Source organism: Clarias gariepinus, chromosome 15, assembly GCF_024256425.1.
Source record: "Clarias gariepinus isolate MV-2021 ecotype Netherlands chromosome 15, CGAR_prim_01v2, whole genome shotgun sequence".
Taxonomy (NCBI): Eukaryota; Metazoa; Chordata; class Actinopteri; order Siluriformes; family Clariidae; genus Clarias; species Clarias gariepinus.
Genome location: NC_071114.1, coordinates 18,057,034 through 18,072,821, shown reverse-complemented (window position 1 = coordinate 18,072,821; position 15,788 = coordinate 18,057,034). Strand labels below are relative to the sequence as shown.

Here is a 15,788-nt window from a genome sequence, read left to right as displayed (position 1 = left end):
ACTGAGGAAGATGGACTTCTGAGTACAACAGATTGAAATACTTTTTTTTAAGCCTGCTTTCTTAAGGTTCCAATGACAATCTTTAGGCCAATCTGCACAAAGAGTTAGATACAGCTACATACACACACTGGGTGGAGTGGATTCAAACAAGTGTTCAAAGTGTTTGCTTAATTAATACCTCAGTTGTTTCAAAGCTTTTTTTTTTTTTTTGTACAACTGTTAAAGAGATTATCACTAATGCAGGATCTGTTGCCAAACATTGGAATGACCCCCCCCCCCCCCCCCTTTTTTTTTTTTGGTTCCAAATATATAGAACATTCTACATCTTTATTCAAAACACACACCATCTACCCACCTTGGGGATTGGGAAATCACATCCTCTTACATGTGAGATTTGTGTAATGTGTGAGCTGCAAAAGAACATGAAGCTATCATAATCACACTGCGTTATGTTCTTGCAAAACACTTTATAGTAGTTTTATTTTAATTAGCAATGAGAACAACAACCAGAAAAAGAAGGTACTAACTCCAGAAATCTTATGCATGTCCAATTTAATTATGATATTAAAATAATGAGTAAAAATAAAGTTAGCAGTAGGTGTAGTCACACATAATTAGACTACGTAATTTGATACAGTTTAATTCAAACCCATATTTAGAAAACAAACTAAAAGTTCTCCTGAGTGAAGTTACAATCAGGAAAAAACAGACTATTTTACACCCGATGACATCCAACATCCTCAAATTTGGATGCAACACAAATGATCGCTCAACCAAAATGTCTTGCGAAAAAAACAAACACAATTCCGGTATGTGTGTAGGAGTGGGAGACAGTAAAGGTGTTAGCCGTCCTGCTGCTGTATAAAGGGGTTGGGAATGGCCTCCATGCCGTCTTGAGGACAGATGAGGACAACAGCAGTTCCTCGACACACAACCAGGCCAAGCTGCCTGGTGTCCTCAGTCAGTTTATACTGATCATCAGGGTCTACACATACACAAAAAAAGCCACAGTGAAGACATATCAGACTCTATATTTTTATCAACCAGCATACTACATTTGTCATAAGTTTAAAGAGTTCATTTTATTTGAGAAGCAATTTTGTTTCTGCGGCATTTTGAAAGCAATAAATGTTTATGAATTTGTTTTTGCTAATAGAGGAATGTTATCCAAGAGCCTGGATGCTGAGAAGTACTTACCACGCATGTACTCAATTGTACCGTCTAACACCAGGTTCAGCAGGGGATCAAACCCTTTCAGGACGCCGCTTGCTATCCAATAAAAGAAGATATGTATTAAAAGTTATATATAAAACAGTAAACAAGTGTAAACTCTGAACAACACTTGCCACACAATTTCGGTGCCTTAAAATTAACTAGGTAACAAAAAAAATACATCATCGCCAAAGACTCTTGTGCATATGTGAAATAAATGAACTGCTGCTAATAAATTTTAAAATATATATATTTTACTATTTATTTACAGAAGAAACAATGATCCTATAAAGGAAGATAAACATGGATGTAATAACTAACATCAGTCACATACCTTCACGTCCACCTTGGAATTTTACTCGGATGGTTTTGTCGATGTACTTTGACAAATCAAATATACTCTCCTTCTTCTTCTTCTCTTTATCCTGTAACAGCACAGAAGCAGTCATGTCTTCTCAGGATTTCAAATCAAAGTAATGTTCCTGTAATCTAAAGGCTAATCAAATCAATAGTGGTATTTCAGTGCCACTTCTTTACTCTTAAACATAAAGCATGAGGTGCGATTAAAACAGCTACTGTGCGGTACAAAGTAGTCACAAAAAAAGTAATCTGGCCCCCTTACACGATTAATAACTACAAACAGACAAATACATAGCAGACAGGAATCTGCGCTCTGTGGAGCGACAGGATCTCTCAATTCAAATGGCTTCTACTACAACATGTGAACAGTACATACAGTTACAGAAACACAAAACCTGTCCCTAATAGACTGCATGAGTCTACAGCCTGTGGCAGATAGAAATCAGCTTCAGATTCACTTTTTACACTTCTTTACACCACTCAGGTTGCTGGCCGTCTCTGGTGATAATGAGGTTTAACAGCAGTCCAAAACTAGCAAAACATTTCACAGCAAATACTCTGATGTAGGTGGTGTAGTAGTTAGCACTGTGACCTCACAGCTCCACGGTCCGGGTTTGATTCCCGCCTTAGGTCTGTGCGCGTGGAGTTTGTATGTTCTCTCTGTGCTTGGTGGATTTTTTCCCACAGTCCAAAGACATGCGGATAACATCAAGTCTTTTAAATTGCCCACAGTGTGTGAATGAGTGTGTTTGTGCTGTGAAGGATTAGCACCCAATCCAGGGTGTACCCCTCCTTGCGCCCAAAGTATCCTAGGATAGGCTCCAGGCCCCCAGATGACCCTGTGTCCAGAATATGTGGTATAGTTGATAGGTGAATAAATGAACAAATAAATAATTAGAAAAGGAATAAAAGTATAAAAGATAGTTGCAAGCAACAAAGAGCAGACCCAAGCCCCCTGCGCCATCGTCACACCAGTGCTCCAGAGAGACAATGGGCACACCGGGCACATGCATTTAAACAATTTTAGAAAGGGGGAAATTTTATGTTTAGATGCTAGAAAAAAAATGCATCACACCATGATGTCACTCAATGTGATGTCACTCAATGTGATGTCACTCAATGTGATGTCACTCAATGTGATGTCACTCAATGTGATGTCACTCAATGTGATGTCACTCAAAGGTATTAACCACTTTTCAGCATAGGTGTGAAGCTGATCCTTTTGAGAAACTAACATTTATACCAGCCGACCATGCGCAGGGAAAGCTGCATCTTCGTTTTTTTTTATTTTTTATTTAATTTAATTAGGTAAAATTATAAATAAGAAAAAAATCTATAACTTAAAAATCTTGACTGATGTAGAAAATAATTCTTATTTGAAAATAAAGCATTTTTAAAAATTACATTTGCTTTTTAAAACTAGTAAGCAATTAAACAACAAACTGCTTCACATTTCAGGACTGTTCACACACATGGGATTAAATATTAATAATAATAATAAAAAAAAAAAAACATGCACATTACACACAATACACTGTTAGCTCGCATGCTAACCGACCATTCACTTGCTGTCGCTAAAGCTCCGAAACGGCTAACGTAACTTATTAAGTTACATATAAACTCGAGATTGTGTAAATATTTAATCACTGTCTTGCTTATAAACACAAAAAGTTTACAGTCTTAATAAAGGCGACTTGAACAGAAACAGAGAGCGAGCATGATACTCACCGCCATGTTCAAACCGCTTCTTCCAGCGCCTCTGGCGGCTTCACCTTTCACCCCTGACGTTCCACCAATCACAACCTGGGCTGATTAACCTCATTTTCTTGTGATTTTTAAAAATTATTTTTTAATCCTTGAAAATTAACTATTAATTACTTTGTCCATTACTGGTGCATTTGTGTCTTTTATGTTCGTAAGCTAAGCTCGCGCGACGTTTCAAATATACTGCAATGCTGTTTACTGGTGCTCTAGCTGTGTATGTGTTTAGATTTTATATAAAGTGAATGATTTTAACCTTTTAGAATTTAGTTCACAAAGGTGCATCAGCAGGAAATCACTGTACTGTTTTTGTTCCATGAATTATATCCAAATATATTTTACCTGGTTATCTAATAAATTAATAAAGCAGAAGCGATTCAATTCATCTCAACATTTATAACATACAAGAATTAAAACATTTTTACATGTCACAACTTTCACCCGTATTTCTCCTCACTGCTCTGAGTCGGATTCCATGGGATGTGCTTTATTACACGCCACCGGAACTCGGATTGGAACACGGTCGTGTTTTTTTTCTTCTATTGACGGTGTCGTCACTTCCTGTTGGAACTTCCAGCCTGTCGGCCATTAGCGGGAGGCGAAGCGCCAAACTCGAAGTCGGCCGTTAGCGCAGAAAATCTGTGGCTTAAAGTTGAAACAGGGATACGGCGCCGATTGTTTTTTTTTTGCTATTTATTTTAATTTTCTAATGTAAAACAAAGATGACGGATTTGCTTTTTAACAAGACTTTGCTAGTACACGTCAAGTGTAAAGACTGCGACGACAGGTAAACATGTAATGTTTTTTTCTTGTCGTTTTATTAATGCTAATGCTATTGCTAACAGTCGCTAACAACAGGCTAAAGCACCAGGGCAGCTGCTCGGCGCTCGCGCTCAGTCCGGGTAGACATTTACATTTAGTCATTTGGCAGACTTACATTTTTATCTCATTATGCATCTGAGCAGTTGAGGGTTAAGGGCCTTGCTCAAGGGCCCAACAGTGGCAACTTTGGTTGTTGGGTTTGAACCTGGGATTTTCTGAACCGTAGTCCAATGCCTTAACCACTGAGCTGAGGGTAGAGCAATCAGCACAACCTGGAGATCCAGATTCAAATACTGTACACTGCATTATAGAATTCACAGTTCATGTTTAAGGCTAAACTATGTTTTCTGCCATAACTGATTAATAAATCGCACATGCAAATGAATTGGTTGAATGTTTGCGTATTAGGCAGTCACTTAATCTATAATAATTAGTTAAAATAGTATATTTGTGTTGTATTTCATGTAACAGAAATTCTACTTGATGTATATTAAAGATTTCTTTCAATAATTAGCAAGATCTGTCATTTTATTGTAACAACACACTTGGTTGTCAGACCTTCATTTTCAGACCCAAGTGATTCATGTTGCATATATTTGGCATCTACATTTTACATTTAGACTTTCAGCAGACACCCTTATCCAGGGTAACTTAGATTTTTATCTTATTATACATCTAAGATGATTAAGGGCCTTGCTCAAGTCATTAAGCCAACTTGTATATATACACAATCAATCACAACGTTTGGGCACATCTAATTCCATGCTCTCTCCTGATTAATTTTTTTTTATATATTGATAAACAATGCTGAAGCATAAAAAATATCCAATAATCTTCTCTGAACCTTTGATAATAAGATGTGTGTGTTACTTTTGCTTCCTAAAGCCTTCATACCAACTCTAATCTGAGGTGTTGTTAATGGTTGATTTTTGAGGCTCCTAACTCCGTTAACTTCTCTGCAACAAGAGGTGATTTTTGGTCCTTCTTCCCTAGGATGAGAGGCAGTTTTATCATGGTGCTTCATGGGTTTTGCAAATGCACTTGACAATACTATTTTAGAACAGCTGTCCTTTGTGTCTTAAAATAACTGGGGCTGGAGCTATCGAATATTTTAGTAAGCGAGTATTCTACCAAAAATTTAATCGATTATTTTGATAAAATGTACTTTTGCTTAATTAAACAGCAATGTAAAATACATACTCAGCAAAAAAAGAAACGTCCTCTGACTTTCAACTGTTTTTACTTTCAGTAAACTTAATGTGTAAATATTTGTATGAACACTAAAAGAGTCAACACCATAAGACATAAACTAAAAACAAAAAGTACCAGTCAGTATCTGGTGTGGCCACCAGCTGCTTGAAGTACTGCAGTGCATCTCCTCCTCATGGACTGCCTGTTGCGGACAGTCTGAGCACTGATGGAGGGATTGTGTGTTCCTGGTGTGACTCGGGCAGTTGTTGTGGCCATCCTGTACCTGTCACGCAGGTGTGATATTCGGATGTACCGATCCGATGCAGGTGTTGTTACACGTGGTCTTCCACTGCAAGGATGATCAGCTGTCCTTCCTGTTTCCCTGTAGCGCTGTCTTAAGCGTCTCACAGTGCGGACATGGCAATTTATTGCCCTAGCCACATCAGCAGTCCTCATGCCTCCCTGCAGCATGCCCAATGCACGTTCACGCAGTTAAGCAGGGACCCTGGGCATCTTTCTTTGGGTGTTTTTCACAGTCGGTAGACAAGTCTCTTTAGTGTCCTGCGTTTTTAGAACTGTGACCTTAAATGCCTACTTTCTGTAAGCTGTTAAGGTCTTAACGACCATTCCACAGGTGCATGTTAATTACTTGATTATGGTTAATTGAACATGCATGGAAAACATTGTTTAAACCCTTTACAATGAAGATCTCTAAAGTTATTTAGATTTTTACAACATTATTGTTGAAATACAAAGTCCTGAAAAAGGGATGTTTCTTTTTTTGCTGAGTATATAAGAGAAACATGTATAATATATAAGATAAAAGATTAATTGGTTTACTTTTTGGAAAAATCATCTTTTATTTTTTAAACTACAAGGAATAGTTGATGGAGTTTAATTAAGTGCATTACAGTGCCATACATTCCTTTTTTAAAAGCCTTTTCTCAGATTCAAAAATGGTATTTCAAATGACTTTAAGTAAACAGCTGTTTACACACAACTGTTTGTGTCTCTTTTTCGCTTTGTGGGTAACGGTAGTGCTTCTTCTTCGTCTGTGTTTACTGGCAGCTTGCATCCAATTAAAAGAAACTTTGAGGCAGAAGATTTTGCCTCGATCATTTTATTGTAATCGAGTTACCCGAGGAATCGTTTCAGCCCTAAAAATATCAAATGACTTTTGTTGTTATTACTTACATAATTCCATATGTTTTATTTACTAGTTTTGAAAAATCTAGTATTTTAATAGATTGTAGAAAATACATCCAAACTTGTGTCCAAACTTTTGACTGGTATTGTTTGTATATTTATGTACACACAATACTGAGCTAAATTAATGTTTCTGCGACACACTGCAGTGTGCTTAAAGGTACAATAAAAAAAAATATTGTTTATGTAACAACCTCAGCGGCAACCTCATTTCTCCTCTCATCTCTTTTCATTACTCAGCATTCAGCATCACCATTAAATTAATCACTTGCATGATCATCTGTCATCATCTGTATTTGTTTCTCACTGGTTCATACCTTAAAATGAAATATTTTGGAATCTGATCAGGTACAGGAACTGGACTGAAAATAAATGCCAAAAAGTCCTTCAGCCTGGAGAACTAATCCTTAAGACTACAAAAAAAAAATAATAATAATAATACAAGAAATTCTACCTCTTTAAAAGCAAAATATGAAGAAATGGGGGTTGGCTTAAGACTTGTGCACAGTAATGTGTTTGTGTGTGTATAGATATTGCAAAATATAAATATAGGAATAAACAAACAAGATTGTTAAATATTAATTTTAATATTTTAATTTATTTTGCCTCTAGTAGAAGTCTGAATTTCGTGAACTAATTATAAAACTAATTGTTTCTTGTAGGCGAGCAGTTATCAGAGTCAGTATTGAACTGCAGCTTATTTCAAACCCCATACACAGGCGGGTAAGTGTTTCTAAATTACCTTTTGTACTGTGAGGATCATATCTATATAAACACTAAAACCCTTGCTTTTATGTAGTTTTAGAAAATATTCCTTTTATAGCCCAGCAATTGTCAACATAACTTTTTGTTGTTTAAAAGGTACAGCATATTAAACAAAATCCTTGTCTTTTTTTTATTTAAGGATTTGGTTGTAAGACTGACTGATGACACTGATCTCTACTTTCTGTATAACCTTGTCATATCTGAGGAGGACTTTCAAAGGTGAAGAGAATTGTCATCTAAATGTTTTTGCACTGCTTTGACTTTATCCATGTGTGAATCCTTATGACAATAATACACCATTGTATTGACTTACAATGAAGAAAATATCTTGCATAAACCCTCTTTTTCCTTCCTTTTCTAATTTAAACAGCTTAAAAGTCCAGCAGGGTCTTCTGATAGACTTCACCGCTTTCCCTCAAAAGTTCATAGACCTATTAGAACAATGCATCTCTGAGCAGAGCAAAGAAAATCCAAGGTAACTAGACATTTTCACTGTTGAGTACACTTCTATGATCTCTGTGTGTGTCTGCCTCTGTGTGTGTGTGTCTGTGTGTGTGTGTCTCTGGGTGTATGAACTGTTCTAGTGCCTACGTCATAAATAACACACTAATCTCTATCTTATACAAAGCATTTGTAATAACTGTATTGTTTTTAATTGTAGGTTCTTGCTGCAGCTTTCCTCTCCATCGTCTGCACTAAACCACGGCTCTGCTAATCTAAACATTGTGGAGACCAACGCGTTCAAGCACCTCACACACCTTTCTCTCAAACTGCTCCCTGGCTCAGATGTGGAAATAAAGAAATATCTGGCTAATTGTTTGGCCACGATCAAGGTACAGGATGCTCGAAAGTCTCATTAATCTTATCATCTTCTTTTATTTTGGGCAATTATTTATTTGTAGGAGAATTTTGTGTTACCAGCCTCAAAAATCAACAGTTATCAGCACTTCAGATTAGAGCCGTTATGAAGACTTTACAGAGCAAAAATAGCAGAGACATCTTAATATCAACTGTTCAAATGAGATTATTGCATACTTAGGACGCCTTCAGCATTGTTTTCCAATGTAAAAAGAAATAAAAATCAGGGAAGGCCATGGAGTTAAAAGGTGTGTCCAAACGTTTAACTGAGAGTGTAAAAAAGTGACTAAACATCAAATTGTTTAGTGCTTAGTAACATGGTAATCTTTGTCTAAAAAGGAACAGAAAAAAATGTGGCATGAAACGCTACATTGCTGTTTTGATATAATACTAAATACAGTGAATTTTTCCATAATCATTTTTATAATTCTGGTGTCTGTCTTTTCAATGTTGGGCTAGACTACTGTTAACTTTGAGGAAATTAAAGGTTAATGATTAAGTGTTGTTCTCAGGAGGAAAAGGAACAACTCCAACAAAAACTAAAGAAGACAGAAGAGGATCTGACTAGACAGCTAAACTATGCACAGCAGGTACAGCTTGTGATGTAGCTAGAAATAATAATAATTTAAAAAAAACTATTGAGGTTCAACTTTCTAATCAAATCTGTGGTATTGGTGTAGACGTTGTCTGAGAAGAGCCGGGAGCTAGACAAACTACGCTCTGAATGGACTTCACAAACAACGATTTTGTCCAGCAGACATACGCAAGACCTCACTACAGAGCGTGAAAAAGCTCTAGAGGTAAGTGATAAACCAAAGCGATAATGTATTAACAACGTTAATAGTATTGGAAAATTTTTACAGAATCAGGGTCGTAAGACATTTACAAACACACAGTTTAAAGCTGTTACAAAATCGTTGCACAAATGTTTCTTAACACATATAAAAAAACCAAAATTAAACAAAAATGTTCACTTATTTATCTTTTTTCTTTAAAAAAAATATTTAAAACAACTTTTGCATAAAACATTGACCTTGTTTGGTCAGCAATGCCATGTTCTTTTGTGTTTGACATCAGCGTTGTGTATTGTAGCAGTGCAACTTGCTTACAGCAGTAATGAATAAAACAAGAAGATTTTAATGCAGTCATGTTCCTGTGCTGAGAAACAACAGTGCTGTTGTTACTTAGTCACAAAATGCATGAGAATTCGTCGATTAGTAAACGACTAAAGTAGTGAACTGGACTTTGTGGAAAAGTTGATGACAATAGATAGAAATGTTTTTTGTAAAAAGTGAATAATTAATGTTACAGAAGAACCGCTTATAAACTCTATTTGTATATCTGCAGATCCAGACGAGGCTGCAGCAGCAGAATGAACAGCTGAGGCGTGAGCTGGAGGCGACTCATCAGCGCAGCACGCAACAACTACAGACCCGACTATCTGAGCTGGAGACGTCCAACAGGGAGCTTACAGAGAAAAGGTACAAAAGTGACTCCACCATCAGAGACCTGAAAGCCAAACTGCTCGGCCTTGAGGAGGTGAGATTTACTTATTTATTCATACCACGTTGTTCGAAAAGGTGTCATTTGTCAATTGAAAAGTGTCAAACAGCAGCTCTAATAATAGTGCATTCACAAACCACAGGCTCATATCAATGCACTCATTAACTAAAATGTTATGGTTTCTATAGTAACAGCTCACTCACAGGGGCTTACACAGCAGATAGAGCACATAAACTGATCAAAAGCTCTGTAATAATTCATATGGTGTTGATTTCTGTAAGGTGAAATGTGTTAATTTTACAATGCTAACAGTATGCTAACAGTATTGTTTTCTCTGCAGGAGTCTCAGAGGATGAAGCAGCAAGTGGCGTCTCTCCGGAGGGAGAACGGCACCCTCGATACAGAATGTCATGAAAAAGAGCGACTTGTTAATCAGCTGCAGACTCGAGTAGCCGTGCTTGAGCAGGAGATTAAAGACAAAGATCAACTCATACTCCGAACCAAAGAGGTGCTCGAGGCCACGCAGCAGCAAAAGGTCACTTGTTTTTAATTATATTTTTTTTAAGTTAACCTTTTGAAAGATATTTTATAGATATGGTCTTTTTAAATTATTGCCATCTGATTATTTATTTTGCCATGGTCACGTGTACTTCCTTCTCTCAGTTGTGCAAAGTTAAATATCATAAAACCAGCTACATAAGTTTAAAGGTTTATAGATCATTGAGACTGTTATAGAAAATTAATCAACCTCTTCTGCCAAGTGAGAATCTAAAAGTCATTAGTCCTGTGGTATAATAAATAATTATTTCTTTCTTGTTTGTCCTGGTTAGATGTCTGTTGAAGAAGCTGCCGAGACAAAACAGCTGCAGCTTGGAAAGTTGGAGTTGACAGTAAAATCTTTATCTGAGGAGCTTATAAAGGTTTGTCAGAGATTTATAAAGTAATGCCAGATTATATATATAGATATAGATATAGATATCATTTTAAATGAATATAATATGAAGTGAACTGCAGTGAAACAGTTGATGTGCAATTGCAGTAAATGCAGAGTGACAGCAGTGTAAATAGTAATGGGTCAAAAGTGTGGCATGAAAAATGACCTGGTCCATGTATATTGAAACCTGAGAATACACCTGAAGAGCACCAGGATGTGTGTAGCAGAAGAGCCTTCAGCCTAGATCTCTAATCCAACATCCTTTTGTCCATGTAGACCGAAGCCTTCCACTAAACACACTCATCTGTTTGTCAAAAGCTCTGTGCAGTTGGTGGTTGAAGTTGGCCGAGATGGACATGTTTAATGTACTCCTCTCTAGTACTAACTCAGCACAGTCCAGCTCCAAAACAACCACTGGACGGCACTTATATTAGTGTTTACCTTCTGAATGGCTGATTTTAAAAGGAAACTTTTGAAGTCCTTCATATGTTGTCGAATCTCATGTGCTCAGATTAGCGCATTAGCCAAATCTGGTTTACGTTATTTTATCTTGGGATTCTTAAGCAATGTATGAAGAACAGGCATGGGTAACTCTTAGCTGACAGTTCGACTTGAATTCTTGCACTACTGACCTGAGCTATGGCTGTGTCCATCAGGCAAATGGCATCATTAAAAAGCTTCAGGGAGATCTGAAGGCTCTGGTGGGAAAGATTAAGGTGAAGAACACAGTAACTGTGTCTCAGGAGAAAGTGCTGCAGGAGACGACTGAAAGACTGCAGAGGGAGCAAAGGGAGCTGCAGGAGACGCAGCACAGACTGAGGCTCAAAGAGGACGAGGTGAACAATTTTCTTTCAATAATCTGAATTTGTTCTCTAGAGAAGATGAAGAAGACTGACTGTCTTTATTAGATTTTCTGCTTTTTGAAACTGTGAATAGAGAACATTTCAGCTACACCTCATGAATTTAAAGTCTATACATTTAATGTTGTTAGACTAAACTGAATGTTTTTTTCCCCCAGAATTTAAGCATGTATATTTGTTAAGTAAATCAGTTGCTTAGAAACTAAAAACTTTTTAGAAATTCCTGAGTCTCAGTGTAGTCTTGAACTATACCTACATTTTACTTTAATAAAAATAATGCCTGACCTTTGTATCCTAGGGGACACACTATTTAAAAAAGATTCATTTCATTAGTGTGGGTGATTTTTACAACTACAAAACTGACTGCTTCATGTCTCTCTGGTCTTTTAGGTATCAAAGTTAAAGGAGCAATTGGAGGCCGCAGTTAAAAAACTGGATGAGAGCCAAGAAGTGCTGAAAACTAACGAAAATGGTATGTTTTTATATTTGTGATAGTTTTGCACTTCACTTTTATTATGATTAATAAACTATTTTAAAACAATTTCATTATTTCAGCAAGCATTAATATATATATATATATATATATATATATATATATATATATATATATATATATATATATATATTTATAATAATAATTATAATAATAATTATAATAATGGTATTAGTATAAAAAAAAATTTAACCCACAAATTAACACAAGGTTTTTGTATTAATATTTTTCCCCTGATTTTGCATACATTTTGCAGCTATACATCAGTACAACCAGAGGGCCACTCTGCTAAATCACTCTGACAGGATTTTTAATTCCTGTAATTTAGAATAAAATAAGTCCAATATATTTATAAATTATGCACTCAGAAATTAAATTTAACTTGTTTCATTGTTGCAAAATGTTTTTACAATGTTATTGACTCCAAATTCCAACTTCGTTCCCACACAGAAAATAATGCGTTCTTCTTTCTTTACCTGCAGTGATAACATGGCTGAACAAACAACTGAATGAAAACCAGCTGTCCAGGAAGAATGACACTGTTGGTGTGTTTGAGACACCACAGCCTGGTGCTGGACTGAGATTTGGACCTGCTTCTCACAACACGGTAACACACAAACATGCACACTTTCACTATCTCTAGTTTCTGTTCATCTCTTTGATCAGTCTGTTATGAATGTGAATACTGTTTAGCCAGTGATGACTTCATTAGAGTGTCTGTGTGTGTGTGCGCCTGTCTGTGTGTGTGCTACCTCATATATTCTTTTCTTCTTTCTCTAGCTTGATAGTAAAACTTTCTCCTCCTTGGGCCAGCCGTATCCTGTAACTTCCACATTAAACTCCAAGCACTCGTTCCCTCTGTCATGTGTGAGCGCTGGGCCGCGTTCTGTTCTCACTTTACACAATCCCAACCCAGGACCAAAGGCAGGCTCTTATTTTTCCTCATCTGTTTGTTTTTACAGCTATTCTGTGTCTTTCACTTTTTGGTTTGCATGCACGAGACACTGTGTGATAAATAATAATTTAAGGAGAAAACATTGTGTCATGATGTTATTAATGAAATGATCAATCAAAGGGTAATATGCAGCTTATAAAGATTTTCCGGTAATATTTGTTTTTTTTTATCCCTTAAATCAGTCATTTATAACTGATTGATTACAATTTTAAAGTAGGTAAATAAGGACTTTTCGTATGTATTTATTGATGTGGGACGTTTGTGAGAGACACATTAGATTCTGAAGAGAGTGAAAAAGTAGAGGCTGATGAGGGAATGACTGTTTATACCTCTATATTGTACATAAAAGCAGGCATTCCTTCACTCCCTCTTTTTCCTTTCTTTTTAATGTGACTCAAATACAGCTTGTCATAACCACAAAGTTCTAACTTCGCTCAATGCCAGTGAATACACAGGTTGTTTTAAAGCCTCTGCCTTGTAAAATTCCTGTGAATGAACTGTTACTATAAAAACAATAAGCTATTACAACCAAATTAATATAAACCCATTATTTGCATCTGCACTACTTTTGTCAGAGCTACTATTCTAGGAAATTCATGAACCCCTTTAGATCGGTGGTGTAAACTGATGCCTTTGTGTTTTGATATTCACTGACAGGTCCAGTTTAACCCCATGAGTGCCAAAGCCAGTCTGTCTCCATTGGAAGTAAATGGAAACCCATTAGCACCACAGTCGTCCTCCAATAAGGAGAAGTGAGTAATGTAATGTTTCTTCACATATTTACTGCCATAGAAAGCCCCTGCTTTTTCTTCATCACCTAGCAAGGTTTACAGAATCCGATAAGTGCAACTCTACACAGGAGCATTTTATATAAATTGTTTGTGCATCTCATTATAATGGATTAAAAAAAACACCTTTAACATTCTCTCCAGGTCTCTGTACCATTCTCATTGGCTTGCTGATTATTGTTTCGGGAAAATAAATCTTTGTGGCATGATTATAAACAGAGTTGATGTGATTGGCTGAAAATATGCCTATAATCGACATGAGTTTAATGTGATCCAGGTTACAGGGTTGTTTTCCATGAACCTATAGTAAGACACAGTAGCAACAAGCGATGGCTCCAGTCTGAGTGAATGAATAGATGAATGAATTTCATCAAGTGAATCTGTTACTGTTTTGAACTTGGTGCAGAGGGATGCTGATCTTAACACAACATGACCTTTATCCCATATCAATTCATGTGTTGCCTACAGTAATGCTTCAAAATAAGTTCTGTGTACTGTCAAATACCTTTTTGGGTTTGTGCTAATGAAAATCTCACCCTTAATAATCCTTATTTACTTTTGTGTTTTACATTTGTGACTGCCCATGCATTAATGCTGCATTTCATTGAACGACAGCGGGGAGCCACTTGGGTTAGACTCAAAATACTTCGAGAGACGAGAGGAGAGCATCCCTTTGCGCGGCCTGATACCCAGCATGCACCTGAACAAAGGTGAAGAAAATACTAGACAAAAACTTAACTCTCTTAATGTAAATAAACAAACTATAAACATTTAATCTGCTGTGTTTGTTTACAGAAATCCCTAAACCCGCCTCGAACATGACCGGTATAAAACCCGCAGCTCTGTCAGCATATTTTCCTGGATGATAACCATCTTCATTTTTTTTCTTTATTTCTCTCAAGTTTCAGGAGCAGAAACCCTCAGGAGGTTCTACATATCTGTGCTATGTGCTAAGTGTATTATGCCTCTAAAAATATTTATTAAACACTATTTAAGCATTATTGTACTTGTTTGCAGCTGGGTGGTTGTGTACACAGGATTAATTTTTTTATATTATTTGAATGAAAAACTTTTACAGTTACTGAATTTCTTTTAATGGTGCTAAAATTGAGAGTACATAAACATTTGACTTGCTTTGAGCAAATGTACAGGTGATTGTTCAGATCACATTGGAAATGAAGTGTTGGTATAATGCATGTGCTGATCTTTAGTTCTGTTGCTGATACTTCAGATTTACACAGGTCTAGACACGCTGTTTAAAAACATTTTAATTGTTCTTTTAAGCAGTAAACCTTTTAAATATTTCATGTCATATTCAGTTCAGTGGTATTGAGTGGAGTATATGTGACCAAACAAAATGCATTGGGAAAGGTTACTATCTCTCCACTGTCTACGCTGCTGGGTCATGAGTTTTACATTAGCATGAGTGGGCTGTTGTGATTGTATATAAGTTGTATATAAAACCTGAATGAGAATCTTCATTGGTTTGTGTGTAAATAAACTGTGACCGTGATGTCCTGTTCTTAGATCCTTGATTTAATAAATATTTTTTAAAACCACCTCTAGCATCTGTCTAAGGAATCTGTTTTTCAGATTAAGCATTTAAAGTAGGGCTGTAGCTATCGAATATTTTAGTAATCGAGTATTCTACCAAAAAAATTTTCAAGTAAATGGATAAAATTTTATTTTGCTTAATTAAACAGCAGCATAAAATATAAAAGAAACAAAGATTCATTGTTTTGCTTTTTAGAAAAATCTACTTTTATTTTTTAAATGCATACAGAATTTTTATCAAAAATATTGTCATTATTTACAATACAAGTAATAGCTTAAAGTTGACTGAGATTAGGGATATTTATATATGTATTATTATTATCGAGGACATTATATTAAAATGACAACAGTTTCTGTACATCTTTAATAATTTTTTTATTATTAATCAATAATTTATTTACAAGGTATACACGTTTCAATAGTATGTTTAAGAATGGTACCAGTTGTTCTTTTAATAAATATTCAATATTTAATGTCCGTAGTGTGACATTTCAGCAGCAGAAAAAAGCGATGTCTGTGCTGGTGA

The 15,788-nt window shown here is 36.0% G+C and overlaps 2 protein-coding genes across 2 annotated transcripts; one reads left to right on the top strand and one right to left on the bottom strand.

Moving 5' to 3' along the window:
* Positions 1-535: 535 nt before the first annotated feature.
* On the bottom strand, positions 536-3,441 carry lsm7 (LSM7 homolog, U6 small nuclear RNA and mRNA degradation associated). The gene is made up of 4 exons (XM_053513789.1): positions 3,301-3,441; positions 1,547-1,637; positions 1,198-1,269; positions 536-985 (listed from the first exon to the last, which is right to left on the bottom strand). The coding sequence occupies exons 1-4, from the start codon at positions 3,304-3,306 to the stop codon at positions 843-845; spliced, it is 312 nt and encodes a 103-aa protein (XP_053369764.1). The 5' UTR covers positions 3,307-3,441; the 3' UTR covers positions 536-842.
* A 480-nt stretch (positions 3,442-3,921) lies between these two features.
* Positions 3,922-14,709, top strand: sass6 (SAS-6 centriolar assembly protein). Its single transcript, XM_053513788.1, has 17 exons — positions 3,922-4,120; positions 7,215-7,275; positions 7,457-7,536; positions 7,688-7,792; positions 7,979-8,150; positions 8,688-8,765; positions 8,856-8,975; positions 9,523-9,714; positions 10,019-10,213; positions 10,509-10,598; positions 11,269-11,448; positions 11,863-11,944; positions 12,448-12,572; positions 12,746-12,889; positions 13,578-13,672; positions 14,324-14,418; positions 14,504-14,709. The coding sequence occupies exons 1-17, from the start codon at positions 4,056-4,058 to the stop codon at positions 14,572-14,574; spliced, it is 1,950 nt and encodes a 649-aa protein (XP_053369763.1). The 5' UTR covers positions 3,922-4,055; the 3' UTR covers positions 14,575-14,709.
* The last annotated feature ends 1,079 nt before the right edge of the window (positions 14,710-15,788 follow it).

What these genes read in the sequence shown, in the direction of transcription:
- lsm7 (XM_053513789.1), bottom strand. An exon ending in ATTCCAAGGTGGACGTGAAG is followed by an intron (nt 1,270 to 1,546) that starts GTATGTGACTGA and finishes TTTATTGGATAG; the next exon opens with CAAGCGGCGTCCTGAAAGGG. An exon ending in TACAATTGAGTACATGCGTG is followed by an intron (nt 986 to 1,197) that starts GTAAGTACTTCT and finishes GTGTATGTGTAG; the next exon opens with ACCCTGATGATCAGTATAAA.
- sass6 (XM_053513788.1), top strand. Translation starts at nt 4,056, where the DNA reads ATGACGGATTTGCTTTTTAACAAGACTTTGCTAGTACACGTCAAGTGT. An exon ending in GCTGAAAACTAACGAAAATG is followed by an intron (nt 11,945 to 12,447) that starts GTATGTTTTTAT and finishes CTTTACCTGCAG; the next exon opens with TGATAACATGGCTGAACAAA. An exon ending in TCGTCCTCCAATAAGGAGAA is followed by an intron (nt 13,673 to 14,323) that starts GTGAGTAATGTA and finishes ATTGAACGACAG; the next exon opens with CGGGGAGCCACTTGGGTTAG.